Source organism: Rhamphochromis sp. 'chilingali' (genome assembly GCF_963969265.1).
Source record: "Rhamphochromis sp. 'chilingali' genome assembly, chromosome: 21".
Taxonomy (NCBI): Eukaryota; Metazoa; Chordata; class Actinopteri; order Cichliformes; family Cichlidae; genus Rhamphochromis; species Rhamphochromis sp. 'chilingali'.
In genome coordinates, this window is record NC_137949.1 from 19499464 (window position 1) to 19525831 (window position 26368).

Consider the following 26368-nt stretch of genomic DNA (forward strand, 5'->3'; position numbering starts at 1 on the left):
ATGAACTGTTTCTGAGAGACAAATAACACCAGGATCCTTTTTTAAGTAGCTGACAGCTGGTAACTGTGAACTGTGCAGGGGCGGGTCTAGCAAAGTTTTGCCAGGGGGTCAGGTAGAGCATTAACAGGGAAAGGGGGGTACAAAGAAATTACTTTTCTTTCTTATTCTCATTTAAAATGTCTAGCTTTTATTAAATAATTATCTGAATCTTACAACCAAAGTTTTTATCTGATGTACAACATATAGAAATCATACATATACCAACAAAGACAGTGTACATCATTGTCACAACAGCGTTTTTTGTTTTCATTCAAAGGCTTTATGGATTTTCCTATAATACCTGGTAGGCCGGTCTCTAGTCAAAATGCCCGGGCCCATTTTTTGTCCCAGTCCAGCCCTGCCTGTATGTCAGGGATGTTAAATGGCCCAGGGGTTGGAACAGGCTTCTCAAGGGTCTATACTGACCCACTAGATGGTTTAAACACTGTGGAAATTGCAGAGATTCTTTTTCTGTATTGTCCAGTTTTACAGCGTGTCTTAAAAAAAACATATTATCCTTTCATACACCAAAGTAGGTATTGAATAAATGACACGAAATGATTTTCTTTCATTGTTTACATTTGTTTTGTATTGGAGCTACAGTTAAAACCCCCCCCAAAAAAACAACCAACAATTGTATTTACAGTATAACGTGTGGGATGCCAGTGTTTTTTTCTGTAGCTTTAATCATTTACTCAGACAAACCTAAAGAACGTACATCATAAAGAAATTTGACAGCAAAGACTGAGACGCACTGAGGGAAAGTGGAATAATTAAGAGGCATCTTCTAGCATGTTATTAGGCCACAGCTTTAGCTGGATGTAGGACTACAATGTAAAATAAGTTTGACATTCCTGGCATGGAGGGGTGGCATGAATTTTAAATATGTTGATTCTGCTTGAATCACATTGTTATCATGTGTATGTGCAATCAGATAACTGTGGAAAAAGCAGTAACTTACAAACCACTAAAAACAATCCTTTAATTTTATTTCTACCTGTAGCACAGCCATTACCCCATCTCAACCATAATGACATAGCATATACACCTTTATATATTGCAACAGATCATACAATTTCCTTTAAAAGTAAAATGACAGGTTAAGTATTGCCACTTGACAGACATTTAAAGTCTTTTCAACTTCAGGTAGTGTTAGGTAAAGCATGATTCAACATCTCAGTTTGCGTGATTTTACTAGCGAACAACAGGTTTCTATTTATTCTTTTACAATAGGGCTGGAGAAAGAAGAGATACACACAACTTTTGGACACAATTGTATAAAAAGTACACTTCATTGTTTTTCCTCTCTTTGGACAGAGAAAAAGTTTAAAGGTAAGATATTTATTAATAATAGGTAATAGCGTTTTAAAAATATAAATTACTGCATAAAGACATGTCTTCTTTGCAGTTTGACCTCTAGTTATTTATGGGTCCCATTAATTACTGGTTAGAATTAAATGGACAAAAATACTGCATATTTAACATAAAACCACCAGTTCTCATGAATTGGCAGAATCTGCTGCATAAAGTTTGCAGCAGTGATAAATATAATAAAATAAAAGTATTTACTAAAGATAGAGTGCAAATATCGACTTGGACACACATTTTAAGTTAGTCCTTTGTGATCATTTATAATGGTACGGCAGCGGAAGATGTGACGGGTTTAGGTCACACACTATCTTATTGAGGCTAGAGATCTTCTCCTCCAGCAGGTAGTTCTTCTTCTCCGCGATTTTCTGACGTTGCTCAGTTATCTCCAGAGCCTTCAGCAGCTGGGCATTCTCCACATACAGATCTTTGATTAGTACGTCTGCTTTGCCGTTCTTGTGCAGCTAGAAAAGTCAAAGTAGATAATTGATTGTAATGGGTTACACTGAATGGCAAGGTTTTGAATAATTTCAAATTGTTCATTAAAACAAGGAGTTTAGTTATGGAGTTTCACAAGGTTTTGTACCATATGTCTGTGAAGGTTCTCAGTCATCCAGGTCATCGTAGTCAAAAGAGCTTGCAAAGAAAAGCGTCTGGACTTCTTTAAGTTACTTGAAGATGTTTCACCTCTCATCCGAGAAGCTTCTTCAGTTCTAAGGTCAATTGGTGGGGAGTCCCAGATTTAAACCTAGTGGGAGTATCCCTCCACAGAGGGACAAAAGGACCCCCTGATGATCCTCTAATCGCCTGAGCCAAGGTGTGAAACTGGGTGTGGGTCCCAATCAGCCAGAGTTTCGGGTGAGCTCATTGTGAAACCTTGATAAGGTGGGGCCAGGTTTCACAATGATTAGAGGATCATCGGGTGGTCCTTTTGTCCCTCTGTGGGGGGTTACTCCCACTAGGTTTAAATCTGGGACTCCCCACCAATTGACCTTAGAACTGAAGAAGCTTCTTGGATGAGAGGTGAAACATCTTCAAGTAACTTAAAGAAGTCCAGACGCTTTTCTTTGCAAGCTCCTTTGACTACCAGGACCCATACTATTTCCCTTAGGATACATTTCAATTGCTATGAAGACTAAATGGAGTTGGAATTATCTAAGAAGACAGAAAACACAATATGGGTGTAGTTTAAATTAATGACATAACCTTTCTAATTCTAAATTCTAAGTTTCTTTCTCTCTCTTTTTAAAAATTTAATCTCTGTGGAATTGCAAAGCATCTCAGAGTGATGTGGAAAAACGAATTCATACATTCTTGGCTGGACTCCTGCAATCACTCATTATCAAGCTGCAGTAAATGTTCCTCTTCACATATAAAGTAACAATGAGACCCCATCAGGCCTCCTCTTCTGTGGAAAGAGCTCCAAATTGATGGAGGCAGATTCCCTTCTCTACATTTAAAATTGGATTTAAACCTTTAAGTTTTGATAAAGCTTATAGTTTGGGCTGTATCAGATGACATTGAACCATCCCATGTTGATACAGGCTTAGACTGCTGGAGAACCTCCCATTATGCACTGACCATGTTTCAGTAATGAATATTATTAACTTTTGTCCGTCTTCTCCCACAGGTTGTGTTGCATTGTCATTATTACCATGTGCCCCCCCTCTTTTTCATTTCACACTAGAAGTAATCGTGGCAGACGTTTGCCCCTGTAGTTTGACTCTACTGGAGGTTTTTTCTGTTAAAAGTGAATCATATTTCTCCATTGTCATGATTGCTAGCATTTCTGATATTGCAGGATATTACCTTACAATATAAAGCACAGTGCAAGAGAGCTACAGTTGTGGGCCGGTGCTATATACACAAAGTAAAAATAAAACCAAACTAAATTAATAAGACTCCTGAAAGGTTGTGTTTAACAATCCAAATTAGCCAATGTATAATAGATTTTCTTCAAAACAGCAGTCCAGCTTTGAACAACAGCTTAAAAACAAATTAGTGGAAGCCAATGAACTGAAACTGAACTGACCTGGTCTTTGAGTTGAGCAACCTTCTCTTTGAGCAGCAGCTTGACATTATGCAGAGACAACTCAATTTCCTTCATTCGTTCCTCCATGCGCTTCATCTTCGACTCCCTTTCATCCTGGGGAGAAGACAGTCAAGGACATCGTCAAACTGCTGCTGATGCAAGACTACCATGTAAAATGAGATTTTTAGCTTCTGAAAAAAATGGAAATGTGAGCGTGAGATGAGTCAGACACCATACAGACAGCATTTCTTGTGAGCTAGTTGCTTTATTCTTTATTATTGGATTTCTGTTACATTTCTTAAGAGAGGATGATTCACTAGAAAAATAAATACAAGTATAAAATTATGACTTATATTCCAGATATAGCTAGAAAAAATATTAATTAATGCATAAATAAAACAAACTCTAATAAACATGAAAAAAATAAATAAAATAAAACAAATGTGCATGTGTAGGAAGAAGAACAAAAATGCACTAAATGATTAAAAAACAAAACAAAAACGCAGACATAATGACACACTGTACTAAAGACACACTACCAACCTCACAAAGATTTAATAAATACCAGCCAAACACTGAAATTAATTACCAAACATGTTTGATCAGTCCTTGCTTAAAAAACAAAAAACCAAAACCAAAACATCAACAACAACAACACCAAAACAAAAAGATGTGATTCACTTTGGGTGCTCAGCAGCAACAAAAGACGCCCAGAACACAAGTGTACAGTAGAGGACTAAAAACTTGGTACCTTCACTGAAAAATCTCCATGAACCCTGACTGCACATCAGGTAGCATCACCTGGCAATAACACGTGTGAATGGTTTGATTGTTAGAAAAAGACTCAAAAGGCTGTCAGGCACTAACCTTGGCCCTTGATGACAAGATTTTTCCTCCGAGGATACATACATACCCTGTCATAAACCCTTTCAAGTTTTAAAAAGACAAGTGCATAACAGTCATTCCCAGAAAGTAAACCCTGCATTGAAAAGACTGATCAGGATGTATAATGAATCCACCAAAGGTCTGGTCCTACATCTTTCCAGTCTATATAAGCTCAATATATTTTTATTCATTTATTCTTTTTAGAAAACAGTCTATCAACTGTCAATGCAAGTATTAGTGTGATCAAAATCCCATTGGGAAAACAAGCCAGGAGCCTTTTCTGTGTTTTCCTGCCACCTAGCAGCAATGAAATACAACTACAACTTCATGCCATTTATCTCAGGCACCACGAATGTGGGGCTTCATGTGCCACATTCAGATTTTTACTCCGGAAACAGAGGGAGAGCAGAATGTAAGCAGTCTCTAAAGCGAAGAGCAGGAAATGACGCTGGCGTTACAATCCACCGATCCGCCGGCAGCTGTCTGCGTGTGCCGCCCGCTGCTCCGGCATCGCCCCCTGGAGAGAAAAGGCAGGTACACTTCACCAGGGCTCTACCCTCTAATCCTAAAGATGGGCTTTTTATGCCTGAGATGTGTGTAGACTATCGAATAAATTAAGATAGACGAACTAGGAATCCTAATATGAATGCAGATTTATTAATCTGCAGGATGTCAGCATTCCTCCTGTTCATACTGGCCAAGAAAACATCTCTTTAGTTTTGCGTTTTCAAATTTATAGTTCACCGTTTAAGCACTGCGAATTTGGAAAGTGGTATAAGCCAGCATGAACAGCAGGACTAATCATACATACAGGGATCTCAAACTTCAATCAGTAACTGATCCACACTGATGACGTGCTGAACAAAGATGTGGGCAAACTAGGACTAAGTCAGCAATTACTAAAAAAAAGAAAAACTTAATCTGCAAGTAAACTAGAAATGGAGTTTTCTGCAGATATTGTGCATAATGTTTTTGTTTCAAACAAAGTCCACGTGTTAATGGCAACCTGATGATGACAGATGAAGGTGGAAGATGCCACTTACACATATGATAACTATAAAAGGACAACTTGTATTTGTTGGGAAATGAAGACTTACGCAGAGTGTGGGAGAAAACATGAAAAAAGGAAAAAATAATAAAAAAATAAATAAATCAGCCACCTCACCCAGATGATCACACCATGGCAACTACTTCAGCCTATTTCAACCAGCATTCAAGGTTGAAAATAAAAGACAATGAATTCAGAAACAAACAAAACAAAAAACAAAACACATAGGTGCCACAAGCTAAAACACCAGACCCCTAAAGGTAAACTCTACAGATATGAGAAAAGGAGATGAAGACAGATGGGTGCCAAAATGAATCTACGACAGGTATTAAAAAAAAAATAATAAAAAAATAAAATCTCAAAAACACAGCAAACACAGCTTTAATAAATAAAAGAAAAAGAAAGGAGCGGAAAACTCAGACGAGGAATGGAGGACACTCAGCTCAGGTACACTTTTTTTTTTTGCTATGATGTTGAAAATGTTAATGATGTCTAGTTTTTCCATTGACATTTACAGCCACAAGTACAATATGAAAATGCGGTACATTATTTAATATCTGAGCAAGTAACAGCAGTTAGGGAAATAAGGAGGAGGTAAACACAGGTGCTTCTAATCACATTAATGGAGGCCCTGTGAATACACAGAACAGAACCTACATTAATTAGATAAACCTGCGTTTAACTACGATTTCATGGCAAACTGAAGCTGCTGTGACAAAGGTCTATGTATCAACTCCCATTACAACAAAAGAAAGGGGAAAAAAGTGCAATGTGATCGAACAAACTAAGTGTGAGAAAAGAACGTCAATCTATAAATGTACCAATGCAGTACTTATTTAATATATCCAAGCTTACTTAAGCAGTAAACTATATTTGGTCGGGTTTGCCATTGTGGAAGTTCTGAATTGCACTGTACCTGCATGTTGTCTGGATCTTCACCACGGTGCTGACCTCTGGGCATCCTGTGAGGTGATGGAGGCAGGAGTCCCATGAATTGTGCCTGCAAAGTCTGGAAATAGGAAAAAAATATTGTTTAAATTATTTTGCTTTCTTGTTAAACTGTTAAATCCAAAGAAAGCTTTAAAAAAAAAAAAAAAAAAAAAAAAAAAAAAAGCTGGAGTACCTCGAGCAGCTGTGTTGTTAGTCGAGCCAGCTGAGCCTTGAGCGCCTCGTTTTCTTGCTGAAGGCTCTCCAGCTCAGTGCGTCTTTGTCCACCTTCACAGCCCTGAATGAAAAGCACATGTAGTGAGAATTTGAGGATTTTATATAATCGGAAAATTCTTTGGTTATAGTCAGCAGCATGCATGCACACCATGGTAAGCTCCCTTTGTGCTTCAAGCTCCTTTTTAAGAGAGAAGTTTTCCTGTTCCAAAGCCTTCATCAGAGAGGATGGACTCTGATGTTTGTGCTGCTTCAGGGAGAGTATGGTAGCATCAAGCTGACGAACCTGCAAACACAGAAAAGAAAACTCACATAACAGAGGAAAAAAAAAAGAAAAAAAAAAGGAAGAAGCAGCTTTTAAAAGCCTGCCATTTTTCTGTGGTGCTCAGCTCACTTTTTCTCTGGACTGGGTGAGGTCTCCTTTGATGCTGCACACTTCTGCTTGAAGTCTCTCGTTTTCTTGCCTCAGTAGCTGCTGCTCCTGCTCCATCAGCCGAGACATCTCATCTCTGTACAGCTTCTTGCTGTGTTTCTGCAGACCGCTTGAGTGCAGGGCCATCTCCAAAATACGGTTCTGAGATTAACAAGGGCAAAAGGTCAGTCTGTTCTGCCCTCAGCTTGTCTTTTACCTCACTATAGAGAAACAAAAACCTCACTTTATCTACAGCATTCTGCAGCTGTTTGTGTAGCAATGCAACTTCATGTTTTAGAGAATCCCTCTCTTGTTGCGAGACACGAAGGTCCGACTTCAGACGAGTACTTTGATGGTTGACAGTCTGAAGAGTTTCTTCCATAGTCTTGACCTTGAGTGGAAAGAACCATATTAGTGCTAATTAATGCACCAAGTTAGAGTCCTTTGTGTGCTTTGCTAGAAATCTCTATAAATTCTATTAAAATGCTGTGAAATAAGCCCACTATACCCCAACTATTGAAAAATTACCAAACGATTTGTCATCTATCTGGTGACCGAGCGAGATCCTTTAGGCTACAGCAGCCTTACCTTCTCTTGAGCTTTGGCTAGCTGGTTGCGCAGCCCTACAGTCTCCTTATCCACACTCTTCCGCTCCTCTACGAGGTGGCTGAGGTGACTCTCCATTGTGCCCGCCGCGATTGCCTGACAACCAAAAGACACCTACAGGTGTAAGGAAGCAATCTTTTGCATAACTTTAATGGTAAGGGCAGATAACACCCAAAGATCTCAGCAGATCACAGCTGGCTTAAGGCTAGAAATGACTTAGTTTGTATTTTTTCCTGCATCTTAATCATTGCAGGTATTCAGAGATGGGGATGAGCTTGGGTCATTTAATTCTAAGAAGGGGTGGTGTTAGGAAGTTCTTAATATTGTGTCTGTGTTATATTATGGTGGCGTTGGATGTGAAGTGTTTTGGTGCCCATAATCTAATGCTCACCTTCTCTCTGAGGTTAGAGAGCTTCTGTGACAGCTGGATATTCCTCTCCTCCAGCTGTGCAGTGTCCTCCAGAGCTTTGGTCAACTCTGCCTCCAGAGCAGACACACAAGCTGCCAGCTAACACAAAACAGCCACCAATTAACTACCCGCTACCACCGCCACCACACCGTGGCGACTATCAGCTGGTCATTAAACGCCGTTTACCTTGTTTTTCTCTTCAGCAGAAGCAGCTTCCCTCCTCTCATTTTCCTTTATCAATTCTGCCAGCTGCTGTCGTAGACTCTCCGTACCGGCAGTATTTTGGGCATTTTTCTCTGACAGCATCCCATTCGCATCCTCCAGCTGCTGACTCTGCAAACGCAGCTCTGCAATCTGTGGAGATTCATGTTTTTAAGTAAATATCTTGGTCCAAATAAATCGAATCCAGTGTGTAAGGACAAATTGGTTTCTTTTGTATATTTAAAACTTTTTTATATTTATTTTTGCACGACATTACCTGTTTTTGGAAATTCTGTGATGCTTTTTGAGCTGCTAGCTTCTCTTTCTTCAGGTGCTCCCATGTTTGTCTGTAATTAAGTGTGAGAAGAAAATATGATTATGCATAAAACAAACTAACAAAAAAACCAAAAAAAAAAACCCAACCCTACTGTGGTGGTTAGCCGCAAACTATATTTGGTGCTTCTTACGTCAACTCTTGCTGGACTTCCTTTAAGTCCTCTTCTTTCAATGCAGAGATCTTTTGCCTGAGGATGACGTTTTCTTCAGCAAGACGACTGGCTTCAGATCTGGAGACAAAGAGTCAGAAAAATAAATTCAGTGAAACTGCAGGAATCCATCACACACGATGCATGTTGAGTACATATGAGAATCACCAAACTGACTGCAGCACACCGATTATAAACAACTCTACAGTTTACACACACACTAAACAACTTCTTGCTTCTCTGCTGATGACCTACGGGGACAAAAACTGTCAGGCTCTGCTACAGAGGGTTTAGAAGCTCAGTCGCAGCTAGAACTTCACAGCACTAAAGGATGGTGGTAACACCGGCCACAGAAGACAAAGGGATCCTAGTTTTCTCCATGTTACCTATGAGCCTGCGTCACTTCGTTTAATGTCTGTGACTTGTCTTGTAGCTCTGTGATGGTTCGGTGAAGTTGCGTGTTCTGCTTCTCCAACGCCTTACAGCAGTCTTCAAGATCAGTCACTGCATCAACATTCGCCTCCAGTTCCCTATCTAAATCCAGAAAAGCCTCCACTGAGGGGCTCTCCAGTCGTTCAGCATCTAGGCCAAAGGCTGAAAGAATCCCATCCTGCCTTTCTAATTCGCTGAACAGCTCAGACAGTTTAGTGTTTTCTTCTCTCATCCTGTTGATCTCATCCACAAGTGAAATTTGCTGCTCTTTGAAACTGTGGAAAATATTGATCCTGCTCTCAAGGCTCCACACCCTTCTCTCAAGTTCACCATTTTGCTCCTTCAGTTTGGCATTTTCACACATGCAATCTTCATACCTAATCTGAAGATCTGTCATTTTCAAGGCCTTTATCTCCAGCTCTTTGACATGCTCCATTAACAGCAACATTCTAACTTTGAGGCTGTAGTTTTCCTCTAACACCTGGTGCCCAGCCTTGATCTTTTCATTGTTATGAGCCAGCAGGTTCTCTAGTATTTCAGTCTTCTGCTGAAGCAAAGAAATCTTCTCATGCAGGAGAATGTTCTCCTCTGTGGTCGTATTATAGAAAGCCTGTAGTTTCAGCAAAGGCTGCCGCTCACAATCAGAGTCTTGATCCACACATTCATGTCCACATTTAACGTTTCCCCCCTTTAGTTCTGCGAGTAAATGTTCACAGTCTGAATCCAGGGAGTTATTCAGTAAACAGTTAACCTCAGCATCCAGACACGGTTCACCAGGGTAACCCGTCTCCTCCAGCGCTGAGGACACAACCACAGTCTCATGATGCTGCTCATCTTCCTGGGAATAGCTTTCAAACCCCACTGCTGCTACATCTTGAGGATTGTTCTCTTTACATAATTCAAGAGTTGCTTTGTTCTCACCATCTTCAAAGGCCTCAAGTGATGAGACGGGCCCACATTTCATCTCTGGGAAAACTGCTTCATTTGGGTTTTCTGTGGATTCGGACTTGGGGTGATCAGAAGGTGCCAACTCACAGCCTGCGTGATAAAGTTCAGCTTGCTCGGGGAAATCAGTAACATAAATATCATCACCACATCCCTGAAACCCATCAGCATTTGCAGGACACAATTCATGAGTCTCTTTCATATCTTCTTGCACGATATTTTGTCGGAGTTCTTGGTTTTCACTAGCACCCATTAACTCTCCGTCTCCCCGAATGTCACTGGTAGCAGAGCCATCTTCATTGTTTGCGTCAAAAACATCCACGTTTTCAGTGGCTTCCTCTCCTGCATACAGAGTCCCCGTTAGAGTCTCTTCATCGCTATCTTGTTCATCCAGAATTTCAGGTGTTTCTTCACCAAATAAAGTAACGCATTCTCTGTTGTGTAGCATCTCCTCCATTAATGTGTTCATCCCCTTCAATTCCTTCATCTCTTTGTCTTCCACTTTTTCCACAGAAGATGAACGCTGTTGGATTTCCATCCCCAGCTCTTTAACTCTTACTTTAAAATCTTCTGCCTTAATCTCAACTGCATCTTTTAACTTTTGCTCAAGAATCGACACACTTTCCTGTAGCTCACGCCTGTCAAGCTCAAAGTCCACTGCGGCCCGCTTAAGAAGCATCTCCAGCTCTTCGATCTTCATCTTTAAATCATCGCGCTCATTTAGAAGTTCAATCCTCTCTGCTGTCTGCCTTTCTGAAATACAAAGCATCTCATTGTACTTTGACTCAAGTTCTGAATTACTACTCAGAAGTTCTTCCCTCTCCTGTTTAAAATCATCGACTGTTTCATTCAACAGGAGCTCTGTCTGAACAAGAAGATCATGTTTGGTTTTCAGGCTTTCCTGAAGCCTGTTATGGAGATCATTCAGCTGCTTGCTGAGCTCTATTTCTTTGGTCTGGGCCTTGCTAATCAAGTCATCGAGCTCATGTTGCAGCTGCTTTTTCTCATTCATTAGTGCTTCCATTTGCTCTTCGTGAACACTTTCTAGCTCCCTTCTTTCTTTTGTCCACTCCTGATTTAATCTCTGTCTTTCCCCCTCCGCTGCCTCCTCCATCATTTTTCTTTGTTCCTCTGCTCTCTCGAGAGCCTTCTGCATCTCTGCTTCCCATTCGAGCTTCTGCTTGGCGTGGCTTTCAGAAAGAGCCTCCAGCTCTCTTTGGTAGTGCTGTTCAAGTTTCAAAACATCAGCCTGAAAACGCTGTGCAACAAATTCCTGATCACACGAGAAACGATCTTCCACTTCTTTGATTCTCAGGTTGAAACTGATCTCGATGTCCTTCCTGCACATGGTTATTCAAGGGTGGTTACAGAAGCAGTTTGGAAAGTATTACATTATAATTGCTGACAATCCTCAACACAGGAGGCTTTAAAAAAATAGCTTAGACACCTTATCTCTTAGCAGAATCATGTTCGATTGTTTGGTGTTACATTAGAGGATTAACACTACTTTCATGTGATGTTAGCTTGAGATTAAGGCTGAAGAATAAATTTTGATAAATTTAATTAGGTAAAATGTTGTTTCTTACCTCTCCTGGGCGATGTCATCTCGTAGTTTGTCTAACATGGCGCTGAGTGTGTCCCTTTCCTCTATATGCTTGACACTCAGCTCCTTCACGGCTTCTCGATGGCTCTCCTCTAGACGCGCCTTCTCCTCTGCCATCAAACTTTCCAGTCTTTTCTCCACCTTCTCCCTCTCCGTCTCAAACTTCTCCCTCTCCTCATTTATCCTATCCTGGATCATCCCTTCATAATCCTCCTCCAGTTGGAGTCTCTCCCTCTCCCACTTCTCCTTCAGCTTTTTCTCCCTCTGCTCAAACTTCTCCTGTAGCTGCGACCTCTCGAGTATTTTTTCGAGCAGCGCTGCCTCGTGATGCTCCTGAAGCTGAGCTCGTTCCCTCTCCCACTGCTCCCTCAGACTGTTCTCCTTCTCTTCTTGCTCCTTGACGAGTCTCAGCATCTCTTCCTCCAGCAGCATCTGTAAAGACTCGCCGTTCTGCTGATCCAGCTGAGCCCTCTCTTTCTGCCACTCCTCTGTCAGCGTCTCCACCAATTCCTCACGCTCTTCCTCAAATTTCAATTTTACCTCCTCTAGTTTATCACTTAGTTTCTCCTCATGGCTTTCTAGTAACAATTTCTTCTTGCTTTCCCAATCATCTAATAATCTCTTCTCCAAATCAGCCTTTTCCTCCTGTAATTCCTTTCTCTCCTCTGCTAGTCTGGTTTCAAACAGCTCTGCATGCTCATCCTTTAGTTTCTTGAGCTCTGTGGCATGTTGAGTCCTCAGCTTCTCAATCTCAAGACTTTCATCGGTCTCTGTCTGTTGAACTCTTAGGGTCTTCAGCTGCTCTTCCAGGTCTGCAGTGCGAGTCTGGGCCTCCAGGAGCTGGTTTCTTAGTTTTACCAACTCCTCTTCTTGGAGGTTCTTAAGCTCTTCCCTTTCCTCTGTCTGTTTCTCCTCCAGTAAACTCCTCTCCAACTCTACCTCCTCCAGCTGGCTCTGCAGCTCCTGTGCATGGCTCTGAATGTTGACCATCTCATCTCTTAAAGCCTGAACCTCCTGCTGGTGGAGGTTCGCCAAGGAAGCTTTCTGGTCTTCATGGTTCAGCCTTTGTTTTTCCACCATGTTGTTAAATTCATTCATCTGTATGGATAAAAGATTTATATAAACCTTGTAGTTAATTTCTGAATAATAGTCACATATTCCCTTTCCCCATATTTTAGATTTAATAATCATTTTTATTTATTTATTAAAGCACTTGGGAGTGGAGATGCAGAGGACCCTGCAGAGGTCTCACCTCCTCGTTTCTTTCCAATTCTAAAACTTCTCATTTTCTTCAGCAGATTTACACATTAAAAACTGGTGGTGCTAGCAGACTAACCTTGATTTCCAGCTGGTTTCGCAATTCCTCGATTTCACGCAGGTGCTGCTCCTTCAGCTGCTCCAGCATCATCTCTGCTTCTAGGCTCATACTGAAAGGCTGAACCTCCTCTGAACCGAGACCTGTGAGAAGTCAAGTTAGAAGTGAGGGGTTGGTTGATATTTGACAAAGGTTAAAAAAACAAAGCAGGACAACACAAATAATAAAACACCAATAAATAACCTCTAAATAACCAGTGCAAACAGAGTGAGTCAGTCAGTTATCACTGCATTAATTTATCAGTGCATTTAAGTGTTCAGGACCCAGTTAGTCTTTAGAAGTAGATAGTCTCTGAAGCTATAGCTGTGTACTTTGGGTGATCTGTATCGCCTGCCTGAGGGCAACAGTCCAAACAAACTGTGAGCGTGGTGAAAGCAGTCCCTGATGTTTTGTGCTCTTTTAAAGTAGCGTGCAATGTCCTCCAAGGATGGCAGCTGGCAACCAGTGTTTTTTTTTTTTATTCTTTGCTGTTTGTACCACTCCTTGCAGCACCCTTTTGACTGCTACAGAGCAGCCAGCATCCCACACCTATGTGTGTTTAGTTGCTGCTCAATGTTGTTTTTCCTAAGTAGTCTCTGATGTGCCTTTTTCCCCTGTTCCAGTACTGTTGTCTGACCAGGAAAGGTTCAATGATAGGGGGAAACCCAATTCAAATGACCTTACACACGCTACACACTTCCTACTAATGCAGAATGAGACTGAGTCAAGCCTTTTCCTGTAGTCCATTATTAGCTCTTTGGTTTAAGTAATGTTCAAAACCAGGTTGTTTACTGACAGTTGCTGTAACTCACCTCTGCATGCTGACTCATCGTCACCTGATATCAGGCCAACAGCAATTGTGTCACCAGTGAATTTAATAATACTGTTGCACGATAGGTCATGTATGCAGTTGGTCCTCTTTAATGATTTTGAGCACTATTTTACTGCAATGTTACACTATAGGCTTACCTGGGTCAGACTCCATTCCAGGGCTTTTACTCTCCAGCTCCTCAGAGAGAGGTTTCTGACAAGACTGATGAGTTCTGCCGAGGCTGTGGAACTCCCGCAGCTCTGACTGCAGCTCATCGATACGATCCTGTAATTCCTACGGAATAAGAGTACTTAACGTTAAACATCTGTGTCACGTCAGCACATTTTACACGCTCCTGTGTGGAAAAAACAGTCTCTCGTAGTTACCCTGCACTGAGCTTCATAGCCGCTGCGTAGCTGTTTAATGCGCTCCTCTTGGAGGAGGAAGTCTGCACTGTTAGGGTCCAGATCACCAAACTAAAATAAGAAAAGATCATATACTAATTATCATGCTAGCACAGACAGATATTTAAAAACCAAAACAAATAACAATAACAAAAACAACAACAAAACAACAAACAAACATGAAACTCAAATTGCAAGTGAAAAAGGTGAAAGTCAATATTATGAAAATCCATTATATAGCATCTTAAAATGTGTCTGCACCTTATCTTTCATAATGTTGTCCAAACTTGTCTGGAGTTTAGTAATTTGGTTTTGAGCATCAACTAGTTTTTCATTGCAGTCCAGTAACTCCATCTCCAGATGTCTGTTCTCCTGAAAATGAACAACATCATGATTCTTATATTTTCAAATTATTTTTTGGGGATAAAGAACACAGTGTACATTAGAAACACTGACATATTCCATGCTTAGCAAAATAAAAAAAAACAAATACACTTGCACACCATGAATTATTCGGTTACCTTCACCGAGATGGAGAGGTGGTCTCGGATGAAAGATTCATCCTCCCTGATCTTCTCGATCTCTGCTTCCAGCTCGTCACGCTGCAGGAAAGCCTGTTGCTGAATCTGCTCCATCTCCCTCATCAGCTCAGATTTTACTGCCGCTAGCTTCTCTTTGTGGTCCTGCTCAAGCTTCCTGCAGATGATCATCCACAGCAGAAAAACTCAACACTTAATATACATTACTTAACAAATTTATTGAATCACCTGTCATAAAAATAGCAATAAAGTACAAATATTTTAGAAATCTGTCAAAAAAACAAAACAAACCTAAAACAAACCTAAAAAAATAAAAAAATAAATATTGTAAGTCACTGAACTCTAACTGAATTCACATTTTTAAACTCAAATTTGAGCCGGCACACCAAACTTTGAGAGATCAGATATTAATCAAGCAGAACCATTAAAGAGGATTTTTCTGTTTAGGAAAGTAAGTAAATTTGGCATCTTAAACACAAAAATATTAAAGTGCGTTACCATTTTTGTAAAACACAATTTTAAAAGTCATGGATAAAAACAATAACAATACTTTACTTGTAAAAATGTCATTTCAATTAAAGAGCTTGTTTGGGAAATTAACCATTATAAATACAAAAAAATATTTTTTAATTATCTATACTGTTACGGTAATTTAGGGCAGCTGTGGCACATTGTGTTTTGGTCTAGTACACTGCAAGTAGATTTAATATTTGCTCTCAACTTTTCTTCACAAACACTTAGAGTAAACAAAATTTCTTAGTTAAAGTAAAGCAAGCTAAACAGGCTCAACTGCAGTTTATCAATGAATGAAATTCATTCAGATAACAGATGTAATAAATTAAAACCTGAGGAATGAGGTTTTAATTTAATAAAAGTTAAACATGACAAATGTGTTTCCAAACCTTCCGTTTAGTCAGTCACTGGACTTTATAAAATTTAATAAAAAGCATCTCAAAAGACGTGTGGTGCGACTGGAATGATAAATTACCTGAGATTGAGGTTATTCATGTGCTCAATTGCAGAGTGATGCTCATCCACCTCATTGGCAAGCTGCGTTTTCTGCTTCTCTGCTTTTTCCAGATCAGATCGGATTTTCTCTTTCTCTCTGAGCTCTCTGTCTACACGCTCTCTGAGATCAGAAAAACCAACAGGAACAATAATTGTGCACGAGTTACACGGCACGATAAACAAAAACAACAATCCTGCTGTTTTTAAAAAAAGATTTGATTTCAATTTCAACACTATCAGCTTTAAGTAGTTCGCAATCCAGTTAATCATGGATCAACAGATTGTATTAAGATCTGTATGAGCTGTATTATGATGATGACTCATACTCACAGGAGATATCTGATCTCAGCTTTGAAGCTCGCCAGTGCCGCTTGGTGAATCCCATTCTTAGTAACGAGTAGCTCATTTTCAAGTGCCATGGTGAGATCACCAAGATTCAGTTTTCCATCTAGCTCAAAGTTCAAAGCCTGCAAAAAAGTTTTCCAATTAAAATCCCATTTTAAATACATTCCAATTATATTTTGAAGATGAATTCAAAGTCAACAATTTTGTGAAACACTGTTTGTTTCACCATAAATAAACTAAGAAGAGTAAGAAGTGTAACTTCAGTAATGTACCTGCAGGATATCAGTGCTGTTTTCTATTCCGTCTTCTATCCAGGCATCCAGGATGTACTCCACAGGAGTGTAACCGGTGCCATCATCAAGAGAGGAGAACAGACGCATGCCAATGGTGCTGGTTAAAGAAGAGGGCGTAGCTATCCTCCGCCCCCCCTCATCAAAAGGCTGTAGGTAGAAGAAAAACTTTTTTTTTTTTATTTATACATCATAGCAGAGAAAATACAAAATACTACAGAGATTGAGCCTTTTCTGAATTTCAAAAAGCATCAAACACAACCCTGAAATTAGCCCCAAGTCTCCTAACCTGGTGAAGCTCAAACCACAAATAGCATACCTGAGTGGAGTGATGCCGTTTAAGCTGCCTGTAGGGTGTTGAGGCTGATGGCGTGGGGGGTTTGTTGTGGTTTGCAACCCTGGATACAAACTCCTGAACAGTCATCATTCCATCGGCAGACAGGCTTAGGAGCGCATCTCCATTCACCTGATATATATATTTAAAAAGAAAAAAAATGAAAACGCAAGATTTTTTTATTAATACCTTTATACTGCATTTTACTTGAGTAAAACCAAATAAAATGCAACCATCTTTATGTTATCAGAGAATGGTCGGAAAAAAGAAGACGTATCCAGTGTAGAAATACGCTGGGTAGAAAAGAACTTGTTGATGGCAGAGCTCAGAGGAGAATGGCCAGACCGCTTTAAACTCATAAGAAGGCAACATTACCTCAGTCATTACAACCAGGGTATGCAGAAGAGCATCTCTGAATAAAACACGTCAAACCTTGAAGCACATGACCACACCTGGTGCCCCTACTGTTAGCTAAGGTCAGGAAACTGAAGCTACTTTCAGATGGGCTCACAAAAATTAGACAGTAGAAGACTGGAAAAACATGGTTGGATGGTAGAATCAAAATTTGGCACAAGCAGCTGTAAAGCATGGATCCGTCCTGCCTCGTATGAACCTTTCAGGCTGGTGGTTGTGTAATGGGGGAGATTATCTTTGCACACACCAAGCCTCTTAGTACCAACTAATCATTATTTAAACACCACAGAGTATTGTTGCTAACCATATCCAACTTCTTAATAGCAATGAACTGGTCTGCATTGGTGCATCATATCTTTATTCTCTTCCCCCTCCTGCCCCCCCCCCCTCTTTCTTAAATAGATAACTATCATATCTGATATCATATCTCACAGTACAATAATATTGAATGGGTTGCATTGTTGTATTTTGTCATGTTCTCAGGTCTTTGTCTGAATTTCTACGAACATTATTGCTAAGGATTGTCTTATTGCATTGGAGTCACACTGGGTTAAATATGTACACTTGGGTTTTAAGGGGTATTTATTATTTTCTTCTTTTTTTTGGGTTGTATGGAAGCCCCAAACGCAATTTCATTGTTCTTGACAATGACAATAAATAAATAAATACTAAATACATAACTTTTTGACCAGAGTTTACCATCTTCTGATGGCTGCTTCCAGCGGGATAACGAGCAATGTTACAAAGCTCAAATCCTCTCACACTGGTTTATTGAAAATGAGTTCACTGTACTCAAGTGGTCTCCAAACTCATTCAGTCTCAATCATATAGAGCATCTTTGTGCAGCTGACAAATTTTAAGCAACTGTGTGATGCCATCATGCCAACCTGAACCAAAATCTCTGAAGAATGCAGCACTTTGTTGAATCTTTGCCACGACATATATAAAGACCAAAGCGAATTCAAATCGCTGTAAGCAGTTAGTTTATATGTAGAAGTGCAGTAATTAGTTAATGAAAAGACAGAAAATTTGCTAACAACTTTAGATGATAAAGTAATAATCTCTAATAAATCATGAAATTTGTGTCTGTTGATCCTCTTCCTTTAAGATTTACTGCTGGGAACATGATTAAGTATTGTGCCAGAGGTTGCTTAGATGAGGGACTATCTAAATTCTGGGGATCTTTTCCGTGTTGCAAGGCCATCAAATCAGCAGACAATATCATGCCTTTTACTAGGAAAAAACCCCAAAACATTATCAAAGGCTCTTAAGTTATTTAGAAGTTTTGAAGGACCTTTTCATATCAGTAAAAATAAAAAAAAGTAAAAGTCTGTGGAAGATTAAAAAAAAAAAAAAAAAAGGTTTTTGTTTTGTTAACCATTATAAGTGCCCTCAGAAAAGGAGGGGAAAAAAACAACAACAAAGAATAAAGAAAAAAGACCAAGGCAGATATGGTTATTTTAAATCATGGGTAATTTCAAATCTTTGCATTTTTCCCTTTAACATACCTCCAGACCCAAATGCTCACAGAGAGCAAGCAGTTCACTGTGACCAGCACATCCATCCCATTGTATTTCCATCTCCTCGCAGGCTTCACGCAGCCTCTCCTCTAAATGAGCTGATAGGGGAACAATGGATCCCCGAGGCGTGTTCGGCTCATCCGGGTTCCAGAGATGCATCTGACCTGCACACAAGACAAAAGTTAGATCATGCATCAAAAAAAACAAAAAACAAAAACAACAAAACCAAACAAAGCTATGTCCTGTATGAAGTAAAATGTCTAAAATTAATTTGAATATAACGTACCTTCTGCCTCATATTCCTCTGTGCTTGATTCGTGAGCATTCCAGCGCTGAAACAAAAACATATAAAAGATAAAATGAGCTATAATCAGTTCCGTTTGGAATCAGTTAACCATTAAAATATCTACTGAGAACAATTGTCCCAACCCCCCTCTGATTTTCTCATGAGACAATCAGCTGAGAGTGTGTGTGTGTGTGTGTGTGTTTAAGCGTGGTTTTAAATCAGACAAGTTTGAGTCTGAATGCAGGGGGGGGGCTGCAAAAAACACACATACACAGGACCTTTTGTAATAGCACGGGCCCTGACGGGGGAGGTCTGAAGGACTGATTTCGGCAATAGAAGAATAGAATAGCATAGAAATCAAGCAAATAAATCAAATAACCTCAACCATCTGCAATTTCGTGAAGGTATTTACTCAAAATTATTAAAATTATTGGGGGTTATTCCTGACAACTAGCCTCACAAAAAAGGTTTTAAATGATTTTCAATTCGAAAAAATAAAAAAAATAATTTCCTTGTGAAGAAATATTGAAGACCTTAATCGCTGATCTCCAACTCCGAACCCAGAATTCCCACCTATTGTTTGGGAAACCAGCAGTGAGGGAATGAAGAGCAGATGGGATTCTGCAAGTGGCGTTTTGATACATGAAGTGTGGGCATCCAGGAGGGAAGGGGTAGCGGAGCTCATTGTTTCCCTGACACAGGCCTACAATCTCCTCCCCAAGCAGCGGGCCTGCAGTCTCTGAGGCAGAGCCCCCTGACCCAGCCCCATCTGCTGGTCCCCAGGCTGGATACTTTCAGCATTGTTGCAGCAAGATTATTCAATGCCAAGATGCGCTTCAGTTTCAGCATCTCCAATAGTGTTTGCTTTTGCGCTGCTTGGCATCTCTGGGTGGAGTCAGAGACAATACACAGAATACTAACATCTCCATCCAAGCTTAAACTTACCACCATTGCACTGGTGAACACTTGGAGGAGTTTCTTTTACTGCAGCCCAGCTTTGCAAAGTTCTGCACAAGTAACTGAATACTAAAGGCATTATTTTCATAAAGATTTGTCAGAAGGTTCAATAAACACTCAGTCATGTGAATTTTCTGGCAATTATTTCATAGTTCAGGCTTTACAGGGTTAAACAACCTGCTAATTGACTATGTATCGTCGTTCGGAGCGGATTTAAAGTAAGCTACTAATAACTGAAAATCTCTGCTGTATGCTATTTGTGAGAAAGGACTGCGTGTGGAAACATGTCAGAAGTGAGTCTGATTAACCAAGAAACAGATCTAGAAGATCAGAGTAACCACACACCCACACCGTTCAATTGTTCACGGACATAAATGACCTGATAATAAAAACTGTGACAAGTCTCATGTCCCTTTCCTTTTCAGCATGTGCCAAAAACACAGGATGTACATTTTTAAAACCTCCTATTCTTAAACCTCGGCATAGCCGCCAGCACATAAATCGTCTGATGAAGTCTGACGTTACACAAACGCTGTGGTTAGGTGTTAATTACTCAAGGCTTATCAAACACTAATTATCCTCACAATGTTATTTACAGACAGTACTAATTTGTTATGCAACTAATAGGACCTTGTGAATCTTGCGTTGGAACGCTTATATTACACTACAGGATCTGCCCTGCATGCCGCTAAGCTGATTATCTAAGAATAACGCCTGAATGCCGGCCCGTGGCTGCAGGGAATCACGCAAGGACAGGAAGCGATAAGGATGGCACTCGAGATGAAAAAACCGATCGGTCTCAGCCTTTTACCTCACGTTTCCTGGGAACAGCTGAGTCATAGTTGTCCTCCAAATCCTCCTCGTCGGCTGGTTTTACGTGTGTGGTTTCAGTCAAGTCTGAAATAGGCTCTATTAACTCTGGTGTGGAACGGCGGCCATAACGTTTACCGCTCTTCACAAACTTTGGTTTGATCTCAGGAGACTCTGAGGAAAAATAACAAGAAAGTGTCAAATAATATGCATAGAGTATTTATTCGCAGTTTAGCACAACAAAAACAGGAAAAAAAATGTGATGACTAGCATTTAGCAAAGCCTCCGGTATGTACTTCTCCAAATAACTTCTCTAAATCTTGTAACTTTAGGATCTTTTCAAAGCCACATCTGTTTCAGTAAAACAGCCATGAACTAAATGTCAACCTTTAGAGAAATTAACAGGAACCACATAGGTTCAATATACATCATGCTTCACTGACAGGCATAAATACTGACAATGTAGTATTTGCTTTGATGAGGTCCAATCTTTGTGTTGACATATAACAAGGATCTTACACAATGTAATGATGACAGATCTGTAAAGAAACTGAACTTACATCCAACCTCATCTGTCATCATCTACACAATAAGTAGCATGGTAATAACATAACAAGTCATTTCAAAGACTTGCTTTGGGTCCCGTGGCTGTGCATAGGGGCTTTTCCACTTGTGCACAACCATTAAGACTTTACCTGGTTTTGGCAGGACTTCCTGTTCTTCCTGAGGTGGCTCGATGGATGAAGACAAAACCAGAATAAGAGCATCCTTGAACTGTTCAAAGTCAACCTGCAAATGAATTAAAGAAATACGTCTTACAGAAAGTTCATGAAATTCCTTACAATGGGTGCTATTCTCTGTGGGTGAGGTGGAGTCTGGGTGTCTGTGTGGAGGAGGGTTTGAGCAGGGGCAGCAAGGTCACATTTTAAGAATCAACAGCTGCCAACCCTGAATATGGTGATTTTCTTTGTGCTGCGGAGGCTGACGGCTCCCGGGTTTAGATGGTGTTGGAGGGGAGGGGGATACTTGGGGCTTTTTGACTTTATTGTTGGATGCCGTGAGCAATCATTTAGGCGGCCCCTCTGCTAACATTTACCCCGTCCACTAACACCCACACCTGCCAGACAATAGCCACCCGTCTGTCTACACGCTTACATACAAACATACATCCATGCCAGCATGTGGAGTTAAGCTGTTTGGATACGTCTCATCTTTATTTATGGGTTGAACTATCAGAACCACTGTCCTTAATTTTTTTTTTAAATACATTTCCAAACGGCCCCTCTCTCAAATAAAAGTGTGTGTGATCAGCACATAGTTTGACTTGACACCTGGGTTGGAGCTGACCAGGGGTTGGTATCTTAAGCAAACAATGAAATGGCAAATAAATATGAAAAATCCTGGCGTGCACAAGAAAAAGGGGCACAACTAATACCTGTTCTACCTCATGGCTGTAGCTCAGGAGGTGGAACCAAATATCACAATGTGTGTAAATGGTAGATAGAAAGCACTTACGTTTTACTAATCTCGTAAATCCATATTTTAGTCACAACAGAACATACTGAAATATTATTACTATTTAATGACAAATACTGGCTTTTAAATTTCAAAATCAGCTACATGTCTCTGAAAAAAAAAGTTGCCAAAGGCTGACAAAGGAAGCGTTATGAAAAATAAATAGCTGGAGAAACTAATTAGGTTATTTGGTAACAGGTCACATAACATAACATATAAAAACAAGCCCATCTTAGAGGGAGAAGCAGAGTTTCTCAGAAGTAAAGCTGGGCAGAGGTTTACCAATACACAAAAAAAACCTGCATCTACAAAATTGTTATAATATTGTTCCCAAATCCAAAATTGGAAAAACTTTGAATATCTCATAATCTACAGCATGTAGTATCATCAAAAAACTCAAAAGACTCAGAGAGTATGAAAAATAACTGTGTGCACATGGAACAGGCCAAAAATCATTACACAGCATGAAATTGGGATTGTAGCATATATTCAACACTAGTAATAGAAATGAATATTGCTGCATAAATAACAGCTTTTTAAAAAGGGGGTGCGTGTCTCATTTCCAACCAGGTAATGTATAATTTCAGACTTCACATTAGCAGTATGACGATTGTTTATGATGAAACGGCTGCTTAGCAGCAGTGGAATAAACTCACCCTGGCAGTGAGGCGGTCCTGGCTCTGGAGCAGAGTCTGGAGAAGAGCTGGAGCGGTATCATTAAGGTGCAGCGACTGACAGAGGTCGGAGAGCTCCTCTGGGCACAGAGAGCCACAGCCGCTAGTGTCAAAGCTGTTAAAAACTTCTTTCAGCCGCTCCTCGTACTGGTCCTGCTCATGCCCGTCATCCATCCCACAGGACAGCACCCTGCCCTAAAGAAAGAGTGAAAGAGATGTCATACTTTCCATTACAACTATTGGGCCTCTCGAGGATGATATGCCAGACAATAGCAGACAAGATGAAGGCAAGACATTAAAGTACCTTGACAGGGTTTACATATTCAGTCACAGTGCTAACAGATACTCACAAACAGGATGGCTTCATCAATCTCAGCAGCATCTGTTCTTACCAACAACTTCATCTGAGAGCACTGCCCTGCAACTGAGCTTTCAACGCACTGCTCCAGCCTCATTTGCAGTGGAGGCTTTAGGTAATCCAATTACAATGATTAGACAAACGGATAAACTGATAGACACGAAGATATCCAACAACAACCATGACTTTCTGTTAATTCATTAAATAAATAAAAATGAATCTTAATTTATTTCACTTTGATCACCAAATAATTTGTTTTTTAAATATCTGTAAGTATTTAGATTATATGCTATTGAAACAGCTAATCAAGAAAACAATGAATACACAGTGGCACCAAGCCAAGTGGACAGAGCAGCCAGGGACTAATTGAGAAAGTTAGACCAGAGCAGTGTGCCAGCATTTCCAGACTGGCAGATTCAGTTACACATGGACCACGTTTTTGTGTCAATTGGGTTGCATCATTTCTCTAATTGAAAAACAACAGAAGCAAATGGACAGAGAGCAGCGCCTCAAAACACAAGTCTGGAGTTCAAGTCAGCTGTAAGCCACGTTTCCCTGAAGTAATGATAGCAATGCAGACAATCAACCTTGGCGAATTAACTACAAGGCTAATATTTTAATGTGGGATTGAAGTAAGAGAAGAAGCTGACATTGGTCCAAAGCAAAAAGACAGAGTCTTACTAACTTAAGCAATGACATAACTTCCAGACACAACAGCTGAGATCAGCCACATGAAGCTTACCAAAGGTGATGCTTAAATTGGGCTGAGCAGAGTTAGAATACATGTTTCTATTTTTATTTACATAAACTCTAATAAGATTTGTCTGTTTGTTACATTTTTTAAATTTGTACTGTCCACTTTTTTCTTGAATTTCAAAAATATGATATTTTTCCACCCTCCTTAGGTGTCTTTATATATTTTATATATTTTGATCACCTAACTTCAGTTTGTCCTAACATAATATATATATTTGTGCATAAGACAAATTCAACATAAAGAACATACCAGTATGTCTAATGAGTTGAAACTCCCCACTCAGGGCTCATCTATACAATAGATATGCTGCCTGACCCTTTGCTCTTCCAGCTGCTCTCAGTGAAATCATCAAGTGCTCGGCCAGGTGTCCCCCCACACTCCAGACCCGGGGTGCCCATTCACTGCACACAATAGGCTGTCCACAAAGGCCAAGTCACTATTCTACATCTGCACATTTGTGCAGCTTATGGCACGCAGGAAAATAATGGTTCAGCAGTATGGCAGCTTACAGAAAACTAATGTTTGGTAAACTTGCAGAGCAACAGGGCGACAAACAGAAAGCAAAAGCAAGCATTGGGCAACTGCTTAGGACCGCTGTATTTTACATGCGTGACTCCTGAACAGATTACTAAACAAAAATCTCTTTGCACATCTTGCTGGCATTGTTGAACTTATTCAGGTTTCTGCAAACAAACTTCTGAGCCAATTATCCAAGCAGCCCTTTACCTCAAGCTTGGCCACAGAGGCTCAAGGTGGCTGTGGGTTGACAGCTGCTGTAGCTTAGGAGTAAAACCAGTTCATATTAGGAGGGGGGAAAAAATAGGTTAATCCTAGAACCATCCCAGCATTCACTGGTCATAGTGTCAGTAAAAGATTTTAGCCAGTAAAGACAAAACTTAAAAACCTGATGATTGAACTAGAGATGAAGCAACTACATTTTAATCTGTTTTCTCTGAGGACTTGATATTCTCTCTCTCTATACAAACCTGTCCAAAGAAACTACATAAAGATAATTCCCATGTTCCCATTTTCTGTAGATCTATGTGAGAAAGTTTAGAAAAAGAACAACTTTGAAAGCCTGCAAACAACCCATCTCAGTCACATTTAAACAACTCTGGGTGAAATGTGAGGGCAATTGTTGGTGATACAAACTGCAAAACTGCATTTTATTTCCATTAGCGCGCATACTTAACGCCATTTAAATCAAAATGGAAAAAAGTTAGCAGTCAGCTGCTGCTCGTGTATGTTTTGCTTCACTGACTTTTCCCTGTCTTCATCCAAGTAAAGATTTAAAGTCACTTGTGAGAATAAAATAACTGTAACGCAGTTTAGCTAGCTTCACTAGTCATAAGGAAAGTGATGGGCTATGCTAACCGCGCTAGTTCATTTGGGAACGTGAGGGAACACTTTTTTAGGATGAAAGAAGCTAAGTACCCAGAGCTGGAGAAGAGAAAGAAAGAAACAAAGAAATGTCTGAGAAAAAATAAACTCACCAAAGTGTCGAAACTTTGCGGACAGCTGGCTCCTTCCTCGAGTCAAATTTGCTGATTAAACACACCTCTAAAAAACTTTAAACTACAACATTTCTCCCGCTACAGCGCAGGTAAACCTTCTGCTCCAGCAAGTTTGACGAGCAGCTAATTTGTCGATAGCAGCATTTTGTTCCCTAACATTACCGAGAAAGTAGCTGTCAGGGATTTGCTGCTGGCTGCTTTGTGTCCGCGGCTGTATCATCCTCCTCCGGCTTGTAGCGGGTTTTGAAAAGCGGTTGTAAGAGGAAGGGGCGGTGACCGACCAAGAAGCTGCAACGCAGTCCTGCCAGCCCCCAGTGGACCAAACTAAAACGTCCGAAATCACTACAGTCTTTTAAACTGATAGCTGTGTCTTGTTTTGAATAATGTGTGTTGCAATGCTATCTTTTAGGCAATATTCAAGCACAGAGGCTTTTCAAAACTGGATGCAACCATCTTTGGATCAAACAACCTCTATTAGATTAAAGTTGCACAAGACAACAAGGCTTTGTTGAATCTGCACACTCAGCAATACAAATCTAAATGGCCTGCATTTGTATATCGCTTTTCTTTCCTTAAGGACCCCAAAGCGCTTTACACTACATTCAGTCATTCACACACACACACACACACACACACACGATAGCAGCCACAGCTGCCCTGGGGCGCACTGACAGAGGCGAGGCTGCCGGACACAGGCCCTCTGACTACCACCAGTAGGCAAACATGGGGTTAGTATCTTGCCAGGCAGCCAGGAGGCAGCCTGGGATCGAACCACCGACCTTCTGTTTAGTTGCTGATCTGCTCTGCCACCTGAGCTACAGCCACCCCAAATATTATCTGCCCTTTACTTAA

General features: G+C 40.3%; 1 protein-coding gene across 3 annotated transcripts; it reads right to left on the reverse strand.

Annotated features, from left to right (window-relative positions):
- Positions 1-224: 224 nt before the first annotated feature.
- nin (ninein (GSK3B interacting protein)) lies at positions 225-25747 on the reverse strand (the record flags this gene model as incomplete). Of its 3 annotated transcripts, none has more annotated exons than XM_080871216.1 (28): positions 25496-25747; positions 22870-23082; positions 21394-21487; positions 20700-20872; positions 18932-18977; positions 18634-18809; positions 16697-16843; positions 16360-16527; positions 16073-16209; positions 15723-15863; positions 14717-14891; positions 14457-14567; positions 14178-14267; positions 13950-14085; positions 12963-13084; positions 11610-12724; positions 8629-8727; positions 8439-8508; positions 8147-8314; positions 7943-8059; positions 7534-7647; positions 7190-7336; positions 6928-7107; positions 6685-6819; positions 6496-6597; positions 6289-6381; positions 3440-3553; positions 226-1871 (listed from the first exon to the last, which is right to left on the reverse strand). In XM_080871216.1, exons 2-28 carry the CDS (start codon positions 23059-23061, stop codon positions 1665-1667), a joined length of 4569 nt encoding a protein of 1522 aa, XP_080727342.1. In that variant the 5' UTR covers positions 23062-23082; positions 25496-25747. The 3 variants fall into 3 exon arrangements, with proteins under 3 accessions (XP_080727343.1, XP_080727342.1, XP_080727344.1); XM_080871218.1 differs by lacking the exon at positions 25496-25747 and adding an exon at positions 9033-11363 and having other exon boundaries at positions 1665-1871; positions 22870-23080; XM_080871217.1 differs by lacking the exon at positions 7943-8059 and having other exon boundaries at positions 225-1871.
- Positions 25748-26368: the final 621 nt, after the last annotated feature.